Source organism: Podarcis cretensis, assembly GCF_951804945.1.
Source record: "Podarcis cretensis genome assembly, chromosome: 12".
NCBI lineage: Eukaryota > Metazoa > Chordata > Lepidosauria > Squamata > Lacertidae > Podarcis > Podarcis cretensis.
This window is the reverse complement of record NC_137181.1, coordinates 9,040,123-9,053,013: the sequence shown is the minus strand read 5'-3', so window position 1 is coordinate 9,053,013 and position 12,891 is coordinate 9,040,123. Positions and strand designations below refer to the sequence as shown.

At 43.4% G+C, this 12,891-nt stretch overlaps 2 protein-coding genes across 2 annotated transcripts in view; one reads left to right on the top strand and one right to left on the bottom strand.

Moving 5' to 3' along the window:
- The window catches only part of DLEC1 (DLEC1 cilia and flagella associated protein), a 47,820-nt gene extending 44,534 nt beyond the window's left edge, over nt 1–3,286 (bottom strand). The window contains exons 1-2 of the mRNA XM_079996358.1: nt 3,141–3,286; nt 561–701 (exon numbers count right to left, since the gene is read on the bottom strand). Coding sequence (XP_079852484.1) covers nt 561–701; nt 3,141–3,203 — 204 coding nt within the window. The 5' untranslated portion in view covers nt 3,204–3,286. The remainder of the gene's footprint in view (nt 1–560; nt 702–3,140) is intronic.
- A 6,153-nt stretch (nt 3,287–9,439) lies between these two features.
- The window catches only part of PLCD1 (phospholipase C delta 1), a 67,303-nt gene continuing 63,851 nt past the window's right edge, over nt 9,440–12,891 (top strand). Inside the window, exon 1 of the mRNA XM_079946657.1 lies at nt 9,440–9,807. Within this exon, the coding sequence (XP_079802783.1) occupies nt 9,774–9,807 (34 nt within the window). The 5' untranslated portion in view covers nt 9,440–9,773. The remainder of the gene's footprint in view (nt 9,808–12,891) is intronic.

The window sequence follows — 12,891 nt, the reverse complement described above, 5'->3', positions numbered from 1 at the left end:
TGCAGAATTCACTGGTTCAATCCCTGGCATCTCCACCTAGGGCTGGGAAAGAGCCTTGCTTTGTGGCTGAGTGAGGCTTTTGTTTATCACTTTTATATCCAGCCTTTCTTACAAGGAGTTCAAGTCAGAGTACACGATTCCCCTCCATTTTATCTTCACAAGATAAGGTAGGTCAGGTGTGATGAAAGTAATAAATAATATTGGTCTCTCTCTCTCTCTCTCTCTATATATATATTTCTTCGAGATACAGTGGTACCTTGGGTTACATATGCTTCAGGTTACATACTCCTCTAACCCAGAAATAGTGCTTCAGGTTAAGAACTTTGCTTCAGGATGAGAACAGAAATCGTGCTCCGGTGGCGTGGCAGCAGCAGCAGGCCCCATTAGCTAAAGTGGTGCTTCAGGTTAAGAACAGTTTCAGGTTAAGTACGGACCTCCGGAACGAATTAAGTACTTAACCCGAGGTACCACTGTACTTTCATTTTGAACAGGAACAAAACAACACATTTTCCTGGTTCAAATCATAGCACTGAGTCTACAGGACTGAATGGAGAGATTACCTTTTGCAACTCTTTCACAAACTGCTCATGGTGGGAATTGTCTCCTCCACGGGATTTGATCATATTTTCCACTGTGTTCGCTGCTATGAACTCTGAAGTATACATCTGCTTAAAGACACTTGCCAGCAGATGGGAAATGTCCTACACAGAAAGAAAATGAAGGGTTTTTTAAAAAAGCTTTGGAGATTGGATGTGATTTTCAGAATATTTCAGACGAAGCCCAGAGTGAGGAGGACTAGGCATTTAAATAAAATGTAATAAAAATGGAGAAATAATCACTAAAGACTTTATCTCATCACCATAACTGCAGCTGACTCAGAAGAGGTTAACCCGAAGGCCAAACAATACCACAGTCTGCAATGATGACCTTGATAAACAGGATGTATAGCAAACTTCCATTAAAAGTTGAAATTCAGCAAATTTAGAGGGTCAATGTAGAATGTTCATTGCTGGACGGAATGAAAAAGTTTAATTAGGTTCAGTATATGTTTAAACCACTTCATTTTATTTTATTTTTAAATCCAAAGCGGTGTACAAAATTTAAAAAACAACATGCAATACATAAAACAACATAAAGCTTTGTATCAAAATCTGCTGCAAACCAAAGCAGCTCCCAAAGTACTCTGCTAACATTCTTTACTCTGGAAAGCAGGTGTCGGTAATGTTTTTCAGGTTGAATACATTTTTGTATACACAAGTCTTTTCATATGCAAATACACCAGAATAATAAAGCACATGGGATAAACCTTCCCAGCCCTCAAAATTAAATCTCAGTTGTGTTACGGAAGGAAAGGCACTCTGCACATCCTCAGAGAAGATCTAGTTTCTGTGTATGCGTGTGTGTCCAGGCACAACCTTTTAAATACACGCCAATGCAGCCGAGTTAACATGCATATAAGGGACGTTTTCCACTCCACCCTCAAAATAAAATTTTGGATAAACTGTGGGTGAGAGCGAGAAAGAAAGGCACTCTGCACGCGCTCAGAGAAGGAGTCGGAATTGCATGCGAAGCTCCCTTCAAAAACCCAACGTGAGGAACTTCAGTAATAGCTGCAAGGTAGATATACAAAATTAGATATATTAAGAATAAGTTTAATTATGATAAAAGTGTGTATTGGCAATAAGTATCATGAAACTGAAATATGGAATAGACGAGAGGTTGGGTCTTTAGTGTTAAGACCAATATATTTTATATTGTTTGTTAAGAAAATTATGTGTCTATAGTTATTCCTGTGTGTAATTTGGTCTTTGTGTTTTTTTCTTTTTTCTTGTTGTATCAATAAAAAATCTTAATAATAAAAAACAAAAAAACCCCAAACATCAGCGGCGCTGTGGGTGAGAGCGAGAAAGAAAGGCGCTCTGCACATGCTCAGAGAAGCCTCTGCATACCTTTCCCTCCCATGCAAGCGCTCGCAGCCGAAACTTCCTCCTCGCCCTCAAAAAACCCAAACTCCTCAGATATGAGAATGCAGGGCTCTCTGCACATGCCCATAGAATCATAGAGTTGGAAGAGACCACAAGGGCCATTGAGTCCAACCCCCTGCCAAGCAGGAAACACCATCAGAGCACTCCTGACATATGGTTGTCAAGCCTCTGCTTAAAGACCTCCAAAGAAGGAGACTCCACCACACTCCTTGGCAGCAAATTCCACTGTCGAACAGCTCTTACTGTCAGGAAGTTCTTCCTAATGTTTAGGTGGAATCTTCTTTCTTGTAGTTTGGATCCATTGCTCCGTGTCCGCTTCTCTGGAGCAGCAGAAAACAACCTTTCTCCCTCCTCTATGTGACATCCTTTTATATATTTGAACATGGCTATCATATCACCCCTTAACCTCCTCTTCTCCAGGCTAAACATGCCCAGCTCCCTTAGCCGTTCCTCATAAGGCATCGTTTCCAGGCCTTTGACCATTTTGGTTGCCCTCCTCTGGACACGGTCCAGTTTCTCAGTGTCCTTCTTGAACTGTGGTGCCCAGAACTGGACACAGTACTCCAGGTGAGGTCTGACCAGAGCAGAATACAGTGGCACTATTACTTCCCTTGATCTAGATGCTATACTCCTATTGATGCAGCCCAGAATTGCATTGGCTTTTTTAGCTGCCGCGTCACACGGTTGGCTCATGTCAAGTTTGTGGTCAACCAAGACTCCTAGATCCTTTTCACATGTACTGCTCTCAAGCCAGGTGTCACCCATCTTGTATTTGTGCCTCTCCTTTTTTTGGCCCAAGTGCAATACTTTACATTTCTCCCTGTTAAAATTCATCTTGTTTGTTTCGGCCCAGTTCTCTACCCAGAGAAGCTCTAGCCCAGTGTTTCCCAACCTTGTGCCTCCAGCTGTTTTTGGACTACAATTCCCATCATCCCTTGCCACTGGTCTTGCTAGTCAGGGATGATGGGAGTTGTAGTTCAAAAACAGCTGGAGGCACAAGGTTGGGAAACACAGCCTATGACGCGCGAGTTTTGTCGAAGGGGCTCGGAAGGGACCCCCGAGGCTCATCCAGCCGAGCCCCCCTGCAATGCCGGAAACTTCTGACCCAACGAGGGGTCTCGAACCCACGACTCCGGGAGGGTTCGCTTCCCTCACCTGAGTCAGCTCCGAGGCCGGCCTGTGCCTGCCCATGGAGGGCTCGGGGCTCTGGCGAGCCATGGCGCCTCCCGCTGCTCCCTCCCGGCTTTGCTTCTCCCCGTTGCTAAGGGCCCGCTTCCCTCGGCCCTTAGCAACGGCGGCTTCCGGCCTCACTTCCGCCTCTTCTTCTTCCGCCCCCTCCCGCCCAGAGAGGGGCGTGGCCGAGCAGGCTCCCCAACGTTCTCTCGCGGAGTCCCCGTTTGTACCTCTGCAGCGGGACTGCCTCTGAGCATGGGCAGAGTGCCGTTCGTCTCCGCGCTGCACCGCCCTCCGTGGTTTTATCTTAAACGGTTCAGCCCAGCGCTTTGCAATGATTTCTCAGCCCGGATCTGATCTAGGGGGTTTCCTCCCCTAGGTGAATGCGCACAGGGCTGTGCGCTTTTTATTTTCATTTTAGACTGAGAAGCAGAGGGTGGGCGGCGAGAAGGGAAAGAATAAGCCGCTCCTATGAGCCTTTCTTTTTCCCCCAAAAAAATTTGTTATTGGTTTTTCCAAAAGATTTTCAAACAAACAAATAAACAGTACAAACAAACATAAATCTCCACTATATTTATACCAAACTTAGTAACTTTGTTAAGTGACTTCCTCTTATCCCCCTGGTTGAATTTCAGTGTAAATCATTTTAATGGTTTTCCAACACCAATATTCTTAAAGAATTAACTTATTCACTTAACATCTTTATTTCTTTTCAATTCAGCATTACCACATATTAATTCATCACTTAACGTATTAAAATCCTAAGCCTATCTGGTATTTACAAGCTTTTCCAATTAACATTTAACTAAATAGTCTTTAAATTTCATCCATTCTTCTTGGTAGTCCTCCTCCTGGTCGCGGAGTCTTCCAGTCAGGTCGGCTAACTCTGAAAAGTCCATCATCTTCATCTGCCATTCCTCCACTGTTGGAACTTCTTGTGTTTTCCAATTCTTAGCTAACAAAATTCGAGCGGCAGTTGTGGCATACAAAAATAATTTTACATCTTTCTTGGGCAGTTCCAGACCTGTTATTCTAAGAAGAGGCCTCTGGTTTCTTAATAAACATATATTTCAACTCCCCCCCCCCCCCAGTTCATTATAAATCTTTCCCCAGAAGTCTTTCACCTTGGGGCAGGTCCACCACATATGAGGAAAAAGTACCCTCTTTTTCTTTACATTTCCAACACCTTTGACCCTTTCAATTCACACAAGGAGGATATATAATCCAAGAGTTGGAAGGGACCCCTGAGGGTTGTCTAGTCCAGCCCCCTGCAATGCAGGAATCTTTCACCCAGTGTGGGGCTCAAACCCACGACTCTTGTTTTTTTTTTTAATAATTTTTTTATTAATTTTCCAATTTTTAACAAACACAACAAAAACAACATAAATACAAACACAAAAAATCATACTTTCTTAACCTTATTTCCATAAGCCTCTTTTCTCGGACTTCCCCATACCTTCCCCTTTTTGCATCCTTTTTTTTTACAATTATTCAACAACCCTTTTAGCCAATTAAATATAAATTCATTCTCCTTTTCAATTTTACCCTAAATCAAACAAAATTTACCGCTGTAATTCTACATCTTCCTCTCCCTTAGCATTTTAGCACTCCTCAATTTTATAATAACTCTTAAGATATATTTTAAACTTCTTCCAATCATCTTCCACAGTCTCTTTCTCTTGGTCGCGGATTCTGCCGGTCATTTCTGCCAATCCCATAAAGTCGATCACTTTCGCCTGCCATTCCTCCAGCGTGGGTAGCTCTTGTGTCTTCCAATACTTTGCTAGAAGAATCCTTGCTGCCGTAGTAGCGTACAAAAAGAAATTTTTATCCTTCCTCGGCACCAGCTGGCCGACCATACCCAAGAGAAATGCCTCTGGTTTCTTATGAAAGGTGCATTTAAGTACTTTCTTAATCTCATTATAAATCATTTCCCAGAAGGCCTTAATCTTTGGGCAGGTCCACCAAAGGTGGAAGAAGGTACCTTCAATCTCTTTACATTTCCAACATTTGTTATTGGGCAAATGATAAATCTTCGCAAGCTTGACTGGAGTCATGTACCACCTGTAAATCATTTTCATAATGTTTTCTCGTAAGGCATTACATGCCGTGAATTTAATACCTGTGGTCCATAACTGCTCCCAGTCAGCAAACATAATGTCGTGGCCTATGTCCTGTGCCCATCTAACCATAACTGGCTTCACTGTCTCATCTATTGTATTCCACTTCAACAGCAAGTTATACATTCTTGATAAATTCTGTTTCTAGTTTCGATTTCTTCACCTGGAAACCGATTTTCCTGTCTTGTTTGTAGGCCTCCATTATTTGAAAATAATGGAGCCAATCCCGTACCTTGGACTTTATTTTCTCAAAACTTTGTAGTTTAAATTCACCACCTTCTTGTTCTAGAATTTCAGAATATTTTGGCCAATTAGTTCTCATATTAAGTTTCTTTACCTCCTTAGCCTCCATTGGTGAAAGCCACCTGGGAGTTTTATTTTCCAATAAATCTTTATACCGAATCCAAACATTATATAGTGCTTTCCTAACAATATGATTTTTGTGTTCAAGTCTAGTTTTGCCGTTAGATCTGCCAATTGCTTGGTATTTTCTGTGCTCTGTTTATTCAACTTTTCTAAAGATTCATTTATCTTCAATAATGCCTGCGTCACTGACTCCATGAATGCACTTATTCCTTTTTCCTGTCCGCCTGGGCCTGTTGGCAATAGTCCTGATAAAGAGCCCCTTTTCTTTTGTGCTGCTTTAGCCTTAGATCTTGTTGCTATCTCATCTGCAGGGCCACTCATGTCCCAAGGTCGTTCTCACAGGAACAGGTCTTGAATGGAAAAATCCAGTGACTTTGTTTTTAACAGTCAGTGTTGCAACTGTTACCTTCAGCCCTCTAGAGGGAGCCAAGATATCCAATAGACAAAGAAACAAAGAGTCCAAAAACCCTCAGAGGGAAAAAGTTACTAAGAAGCGTCTTTCAGTCCTTTTAGTTGCAACAGTATTGTTTCTACAGAATCTCAAACAGTTGTATCAAATAAAGTCCCCACTTTGCAACACTTCTGACAGTTCCCTGTCAAAGTGCTTCACCCAGACAGTCCGTTCCCAGAGTCAGAGGCTGCAGCAAATTGTCCCTTTAAAATTTTTCCGCAGGTTTCCTTTCCTTCTTCTCCCCCCCCCCCCCCCGTTCCTGCTTACTAGAGGGGGGATTAAACTCAATGCTAGGGTTAGTCCTTTCAAAAGTTCTCCATAAATTTATCAATTACAGCTTCCTGGATCCGCTGCTTTAGCGATCATGCAATCCGGGGGAGGCAGACTTCCTTTATTTACCGTCCCCACTTTCGGCCAAATTTTAAAATTTTAATTTAAAGTCCCGGTAAAGTTGCCAATCCTACTCACGGGAATCTCTTTTCAGTCCAAATTTCAGGAAGGAATTGGCGCTCTCCGTCAATGGCGATGCGGCTTCACTCCACGGGCTGGGTAGCGACTCTCAGCTCTGCGCACCCCCGATGCTCCTCCGGAGCCTTTAAAAAGGCTCTTTTGCAGTAAAGGGGGGCGCAAAAAATGCCCACCGAGTCTCCTTGTTCACAGGCTTCCGCGCCTGTGATTTTAGGGGTCCCCGCTTCGCTGTAGCAGTCAGACCCGAACTCGTGGAGCAGCCCCTTCTCCGGAGATCGGAGAACGAGCCGCCATTAGCGCTGGCGCCGACCAGAAGTCCCAAACCCACGACTCTGGGGGTGAAGAGCCTCATGCTCTACCTAGCTTTATAATCATAAGAGTTGGAAGGGACTCCAAGGGTCATCTAGTCCAGCCCTTGCAACACAAGAATCTCAACACTCAGTCCCGCATTCAGTTTGAAACCATACCAGATCTTGCTGAGCTTTGCAAATGTGGTAGCAGTTATATATATATCGGTATGTGTGTGTGTGTGTGTGTGTGTGTGTGTGTGTGAAATTTCATAAAATATATATACCACTTGATTGTAGGAAAAACCCCTCGAGAGATCATGCCCTTTGTTTATTTTGATTTAATTTTAAATGCAAGTGCCAGGTCCTCAGTCCATAACAAATCTGGTCCTACTCTGAGCTGTTAAATGCCAGTTCCATCACTGAAATCATCCACAGAAGCTGCTTTGGTTGTACCCCGAGTTGGCGAAGCTGATGTGACGGTCAACACAAAACTGAACTTTCAATGTCAGCCCCCGGTCTTGTGGCATGCTCCCCCTATGGAAATCCAGCAGGCATTTTTGTATTTTTTAAAACAAACAAACAAACAAACAAATGTTTGCTGGAAACCTTTCTGTGCCACCAGGCTTATGCAGACAATTAAAGAAAAGAAAAATCTGTTATGCTTGGCACTGATCTGTAGCTTTTATTGTATGTACACATTGTACATTGCTTTGATATATTTTAGGAAACAGTGGCATGCATTTTTGAAAAAATAAACAGTGCAGTTGCAACATGGGCTGCCGCTGCAATTCAGGGGTCAGCAAACTTTTTCAGCGCTGTCCCTCAGATCTTGTGGGGGGCCAGACAATATTTTTAGGGGGAAATGAATGAATTCCTATGCCCCACAAATAACTCAGAGATGCATTTTCTATAAAAGGGCACATTCTACTCATGTAAAAACATGCTGATTCCCGGACCTGTGGGCCGGATTGAGAAGGCAATTGGGCTGGATCCAGCCCCGGGGCCTTAGTTTGCCTACCCATGCAATAAAGCATTGCTCATCACTCAGCAGCTGTGCAGCTGGAAATTCATGCCTCCACCTCCTCAGTTCCCTGTTCTTGCACATAATGTTGCAGAGAATAAGATCCCTAGCAAAAGGGGTCCCTAGCATCTGATTCCCTTGTTTGATTGAGTCTGCTAGGACTTTACACTATCCAGCCAGTTATTTGGTTGTGGGCTTAATATAACAACAACAACCTTGCAATTTTACTTTTGAAAAGCAATCGGTCCTGATTAATGCACAGACGCACCCACTAAACTGCTTTTTAACCATCCACTCCATTGATCCAATAAAACCCAAGGGAGCACATTGTTTCGTCATCTCAAAGGAATGTCACTGTTCAGGATCCTGGGGAGAATTCCTCCCCAGAAGATGTTCCCTGCTGGGTGAACTTCCACACGCCCTTCAAGAACAAGATAGGCAACATTTCTCTAATTGCGAAGAAAACTCTTAAATGTTGCAATTGTTCGCTGGCTTTCTCTGCACAAAGAGGAAAGCAAGGAGGACGATGGACCCCAGGGAGGGAGCTAACATAATGGCTTTGATTGATGGGTTGCTACATTATCCTATTCTGCCAACCTTTGGAATGTGGCCTGCCTTCTCAAATTCCCACCCTCTCTTCCATTGCAAATCTCCAAAATTACAAAGCTGAGATCCAGGATTATTTTTGTGTCCTTGTTTAGACACCCTCAAACCTTTGAAGTTTCAAGTCTCTAATCTGAGTGTGTTTCATGTCTATTTCTGAAGCTCTGGGTTTTTTTTTCTGGCAAGGCTCCTACATTTTTCTCAGCTGCATGGCATAAATCTGCTTGCTGGTCGTTTTTCTTTTTACCTGCTTGAAGATATAGTGAGTGAGAGATGTTGTACCTCTTTAGTAATTAATAGCTAAGACAGCACTGATTTCAAGTCTGGTCTGGTACGGCTCAGCTGGAAATAGCACCCTGTGACAAACTGTCTGAAGAGCAATTGTAATCAACATATTACACAATTAGGACTACAAGAAGTTTTGTAAGGAGAAATATATGAAACGTTACAAAGTAGATAAAGAATAGAGATATCAGTGATGAGATTTAAATGTAATAGGGAAAGTAAGAAATTAGATTAGATTGGAAAATTTCCAGACAGGATTGATGGAAGCAAAAAAATTGTATAAGATGTAAAAGCACGTTTCATTACTGTTGAAAATGGTATGTTAAAAAACTAATAAAAATTTACATACATAAAAAAAGGAAATAGCACCCCGTGTCATTCACATGTGAATGACGATCGACTATAGAACATCTTGGATCTGCTTGCTTGTCTGAAAAAGCAAGCGAGATAGCAAAACTGTTTCTGTTTTTAGAGATTTCCATGCATGCATATTGTTTGGCATTCCCCCCCCCTCTCAGTTTGGGAACATTGCCCTTTGACCCTCTTCTCTGCTGTGTCGCTCCTTTTTGTCCCTCCCCGCCCCATGGCCTTTAAATATCCCTGTCAACGCCAAAAGGCCCAGCTAGCAGAGAGTTTCATTCCAGCTGCCAAATGACAGGGTTGTGATGAGCAATTGGGCGGAGGCCCGGTTTGCTTTCCCCTGCACAGCTGCCAGCAGAGGCGTCAGTATCAGAGGAGGGCCCTCTCTGCCTGAAAAAGCGAGACACGCTGCTGTGGCCTGGACTCCTCCTTCGGAGAACTCTTCTCTGTGTTCCGAGAAACCTATGGTGCTGCAAAAAGAGCAAGTTGCTAGACAGAAGAGACAAGGAGCCACGCACAAGCCCCGCCAAGTCTGTGCCTGGATTGCAGAATTATTTGCAGGAACCGGTCCCCTCGGCTTGCTTCCAACATCTGGGCAACCACATCTGCCGCAGCTGCAGAAGTGCCTTTTCCGGCGAACTTTCCTAGAGAATGGAGCACAACGGCAGCCCCTTGGCCTCTAATGGTGAGTCGAGACTTGCAGTGATTTATGGCAGGCGTGTGTACGGTTGAACGCTGCTGAGAAATACTCCCTTGCCTCTGGCTGAAGGGTGCGCAAAAGTCCCCATGCGCAGCCACGCTGAATTTTTGAGTCAGCCATTGCTAGTGCTCCAGATGTTTCGGACTGTTCTCAACCAGCATGGCCGTTATAGTCCAAAACACTTTTGAGGGCACCAGGTTGGCAAAAGCAGATCTGAGCGATGTGCTGCCCAGGCATCGCGCCACTTGTTGAACAGTGTTTTTGCTGCGGGAAGAAAAATAGTTCATCCCAGCGGAATATTATATTTGTTTCCGTTTGTGGCTCTGCTTTGGAGAAATGTTTATTTATGGATAGTAAAAGAGACCGCTCCAGCTGAACCTCTTTTAAACCAACCACTTTTTAATTGCATTTTTGTCAAAGAAAAAGTAATTCTTTGTTACGGTATTGAAATACCATCTGATATTTCGTGAAGCTAGATTGCAATTTGGTACACTGGCTTGCTTTTAGTCCACAACTCTGTATAACCTCTTTCACAGGGGAAGTGTTTTTATTCTTTGTGTACTCAACATATCTTGGCATGTAATGAATGGAGACCTAAAATTAGCACTAATACATGGTCAATGTATCGGTTTCACCGAAACCTGGGAGCTGTTTCGGATTTGGACCATTGCAACTTTGCAAATGTTGGTTAATTGCTACTACTTTTTTTTTTTTTGTAAACAACTAATTGGAGAGTACGGGGACGCGGGTGGTGCTGTGGGTTAAACCACAGAGCCTAGGACTTGCCGATCAGAAGGTCGACGGTTCGAATCTCCGCGACGGAGTGAGCTCCCGTTGCTCGGTCCCTGCTCCTGCCAACCTAGCAGTTCAAAAGCACACCAGTGCAAGTAGATAAATAGGTACTGCTCCAGCGGGAAGGTAAATGGCGTTTCCGTGCACTGCTTTGGTTTGCCAGAAGCGGCTTAGTCATGCTGGCCACATGACCCAGAAGCTGTACGCCGGCTCCCTCGGCCAATAAAGCGAGATGAGCACCGCAACCCCAGAGTCGGTCACGACTGGACCTAATTTTCAGGGGTCCCTTTACCTTTTTATTGGAGAGTACAACTTCTGGGATAACAAAATCAAAGCATTATTTACAAAGCCAAATCTGAAAATTCATTTTATGGATTGTAGGCAAATCTGTATTTGTTTGCAATGTGTAAGAACAGCTCAATCAGTAGACCACGAGACTCTTAATCTCACGGTTGTGAGTTCGAGTCTCACATTAGGCAAAAGATTCCTGCAATTCTGTGTTTCTATATGAAGTTGCCTTTTGCGGTCCTGCCTGCCCAGACACTGGCGGATGAATGTGGGACCTTCTGCATGCAGAGTAGATGTTCTGGCACTGAGCTACTGCCCTTCCCAAGACGTTCTCAGTGCTGAAGTGAAGTTTTTTATTTTGTATTTTCAAAGTTTTGACTGGCAATGGCACCAGTTGACAGCCAATATTGGTCATACTCAGAGCAAGCTGAGCCCAAGGAGTAGAAAAGGCTTCTTTTTAAGACTTGTTAATCACTATATTTGCTCTTTTCACTTAAGGTAAATTACTTTTGTTGTTACACCGCAAGCTATTATGTCATCAGCGTGCGTGGTATTTTACAAAGTACAAGAAAACAGGTTTTTTCCTTGAGGGCTAGGCAGTCTGAAATTCAGTAAAAGGAGGCGGGTAAAACATCTCCACTCAAAGCCAGTTCTTTGCAATTTTGTGCCGAAGCTCCAGAGACATCTGTCCTCCACATAAAAACAATTGATTTAAAACAAGTTAAGCCCAATGAAGACTAAATTAAAACTCTGCTATCTGGGAGCTCTGCGACCGGCTGCCTGCCTCAACGCCATATTGACCAGAAGTCCAGTCTAAAATTAAAATGGGGACACTAAGTATTTGTGTAGCATTCCACCCCAGTAGTCTACAGCCTTTGCAAACACCAGCTTAAGCGATCCTTAGAACATTTCTGTAAGGTAGGCTTGTATAAGGTAGGCCTGTTTAGGAAAGTTTTTAATGTTTGATGTTTTATCGCTTTATTATTATTAATATTCTGTTGGGAGCCGCCCAGAGTGAGTGGGGAAACCCAGCCAGATGGGCTGGGTATAAATAATAATAATAATAATAATAATAATAATAATAGACTCCATTTTGCAACTGTGTTGTCTGAGGTTGGGAAATTGGGGTTTCTCTGAAACCACCTGGGGAGTTTATGGGTGGTAAGTCTGGAACTGGGGTCTTCTCCTGCCTCATATTCTTAGTCATTTTCCTAGCTCTCATAATGGTCCAGTACTACTCGGAAGTAAGTCCCATTTAGTTCCATGCGACTTACTCCCAGGGAAGCATACATACGATTGCAGCCTTAGTCTAATTATTCCTGCCTGCTAAATATATGAGGATGTAGCTATAAGGACAGTGGTACCTCAGGTTAAGTACTTGATTCGTTCCCGAGGTCCGTTCTTAACCTGAAACTGTTCTTAACCTGAAGCACCACTTTAGTTAATGGGGCCTCCTGCTACTGCCGTGCTGCTGGAGCACAATTTCTGTTCTCATCCTGAAGCAAAGTTCTTAACCTGAGGTACTATTTCTGGGTTAGCGGAGTCTGTAACCTGAAGTGTATGTAACCTGAAGCGTATGTAACCCAAGGTACCACTGTATGTAAAGAATTTGTACTGAAGGATTGAAAAGAAGTGATAGAGAATACACACACCACCAAGCACATTATCAGATTCTTCCAACACACGAATGGAGGAGTGTGAGGTTGTTTCGTTCTTCAATAGTTGCAAAAATAGAATTTGCTGTGTGCGGATTTTGTGGCTCTGAGTAAAATGATCCCCCCCCCCCAAGTTCCATACTGTGTAATAGCTGAAAAGGGACAGAAGACCCCACACGAAAGGTGCAGGAGGTTACGTAAATAGATAAAGGGATATCTTTTATTGGGACAACCCATGCAGTCTTCCAGATTCTGCAGAACTGTTATGTCAAGCAACATCACTGTTAGAGACCTGTGAAGCTTGCTGGCCTTTCTCTCCCACACCAACATAGGC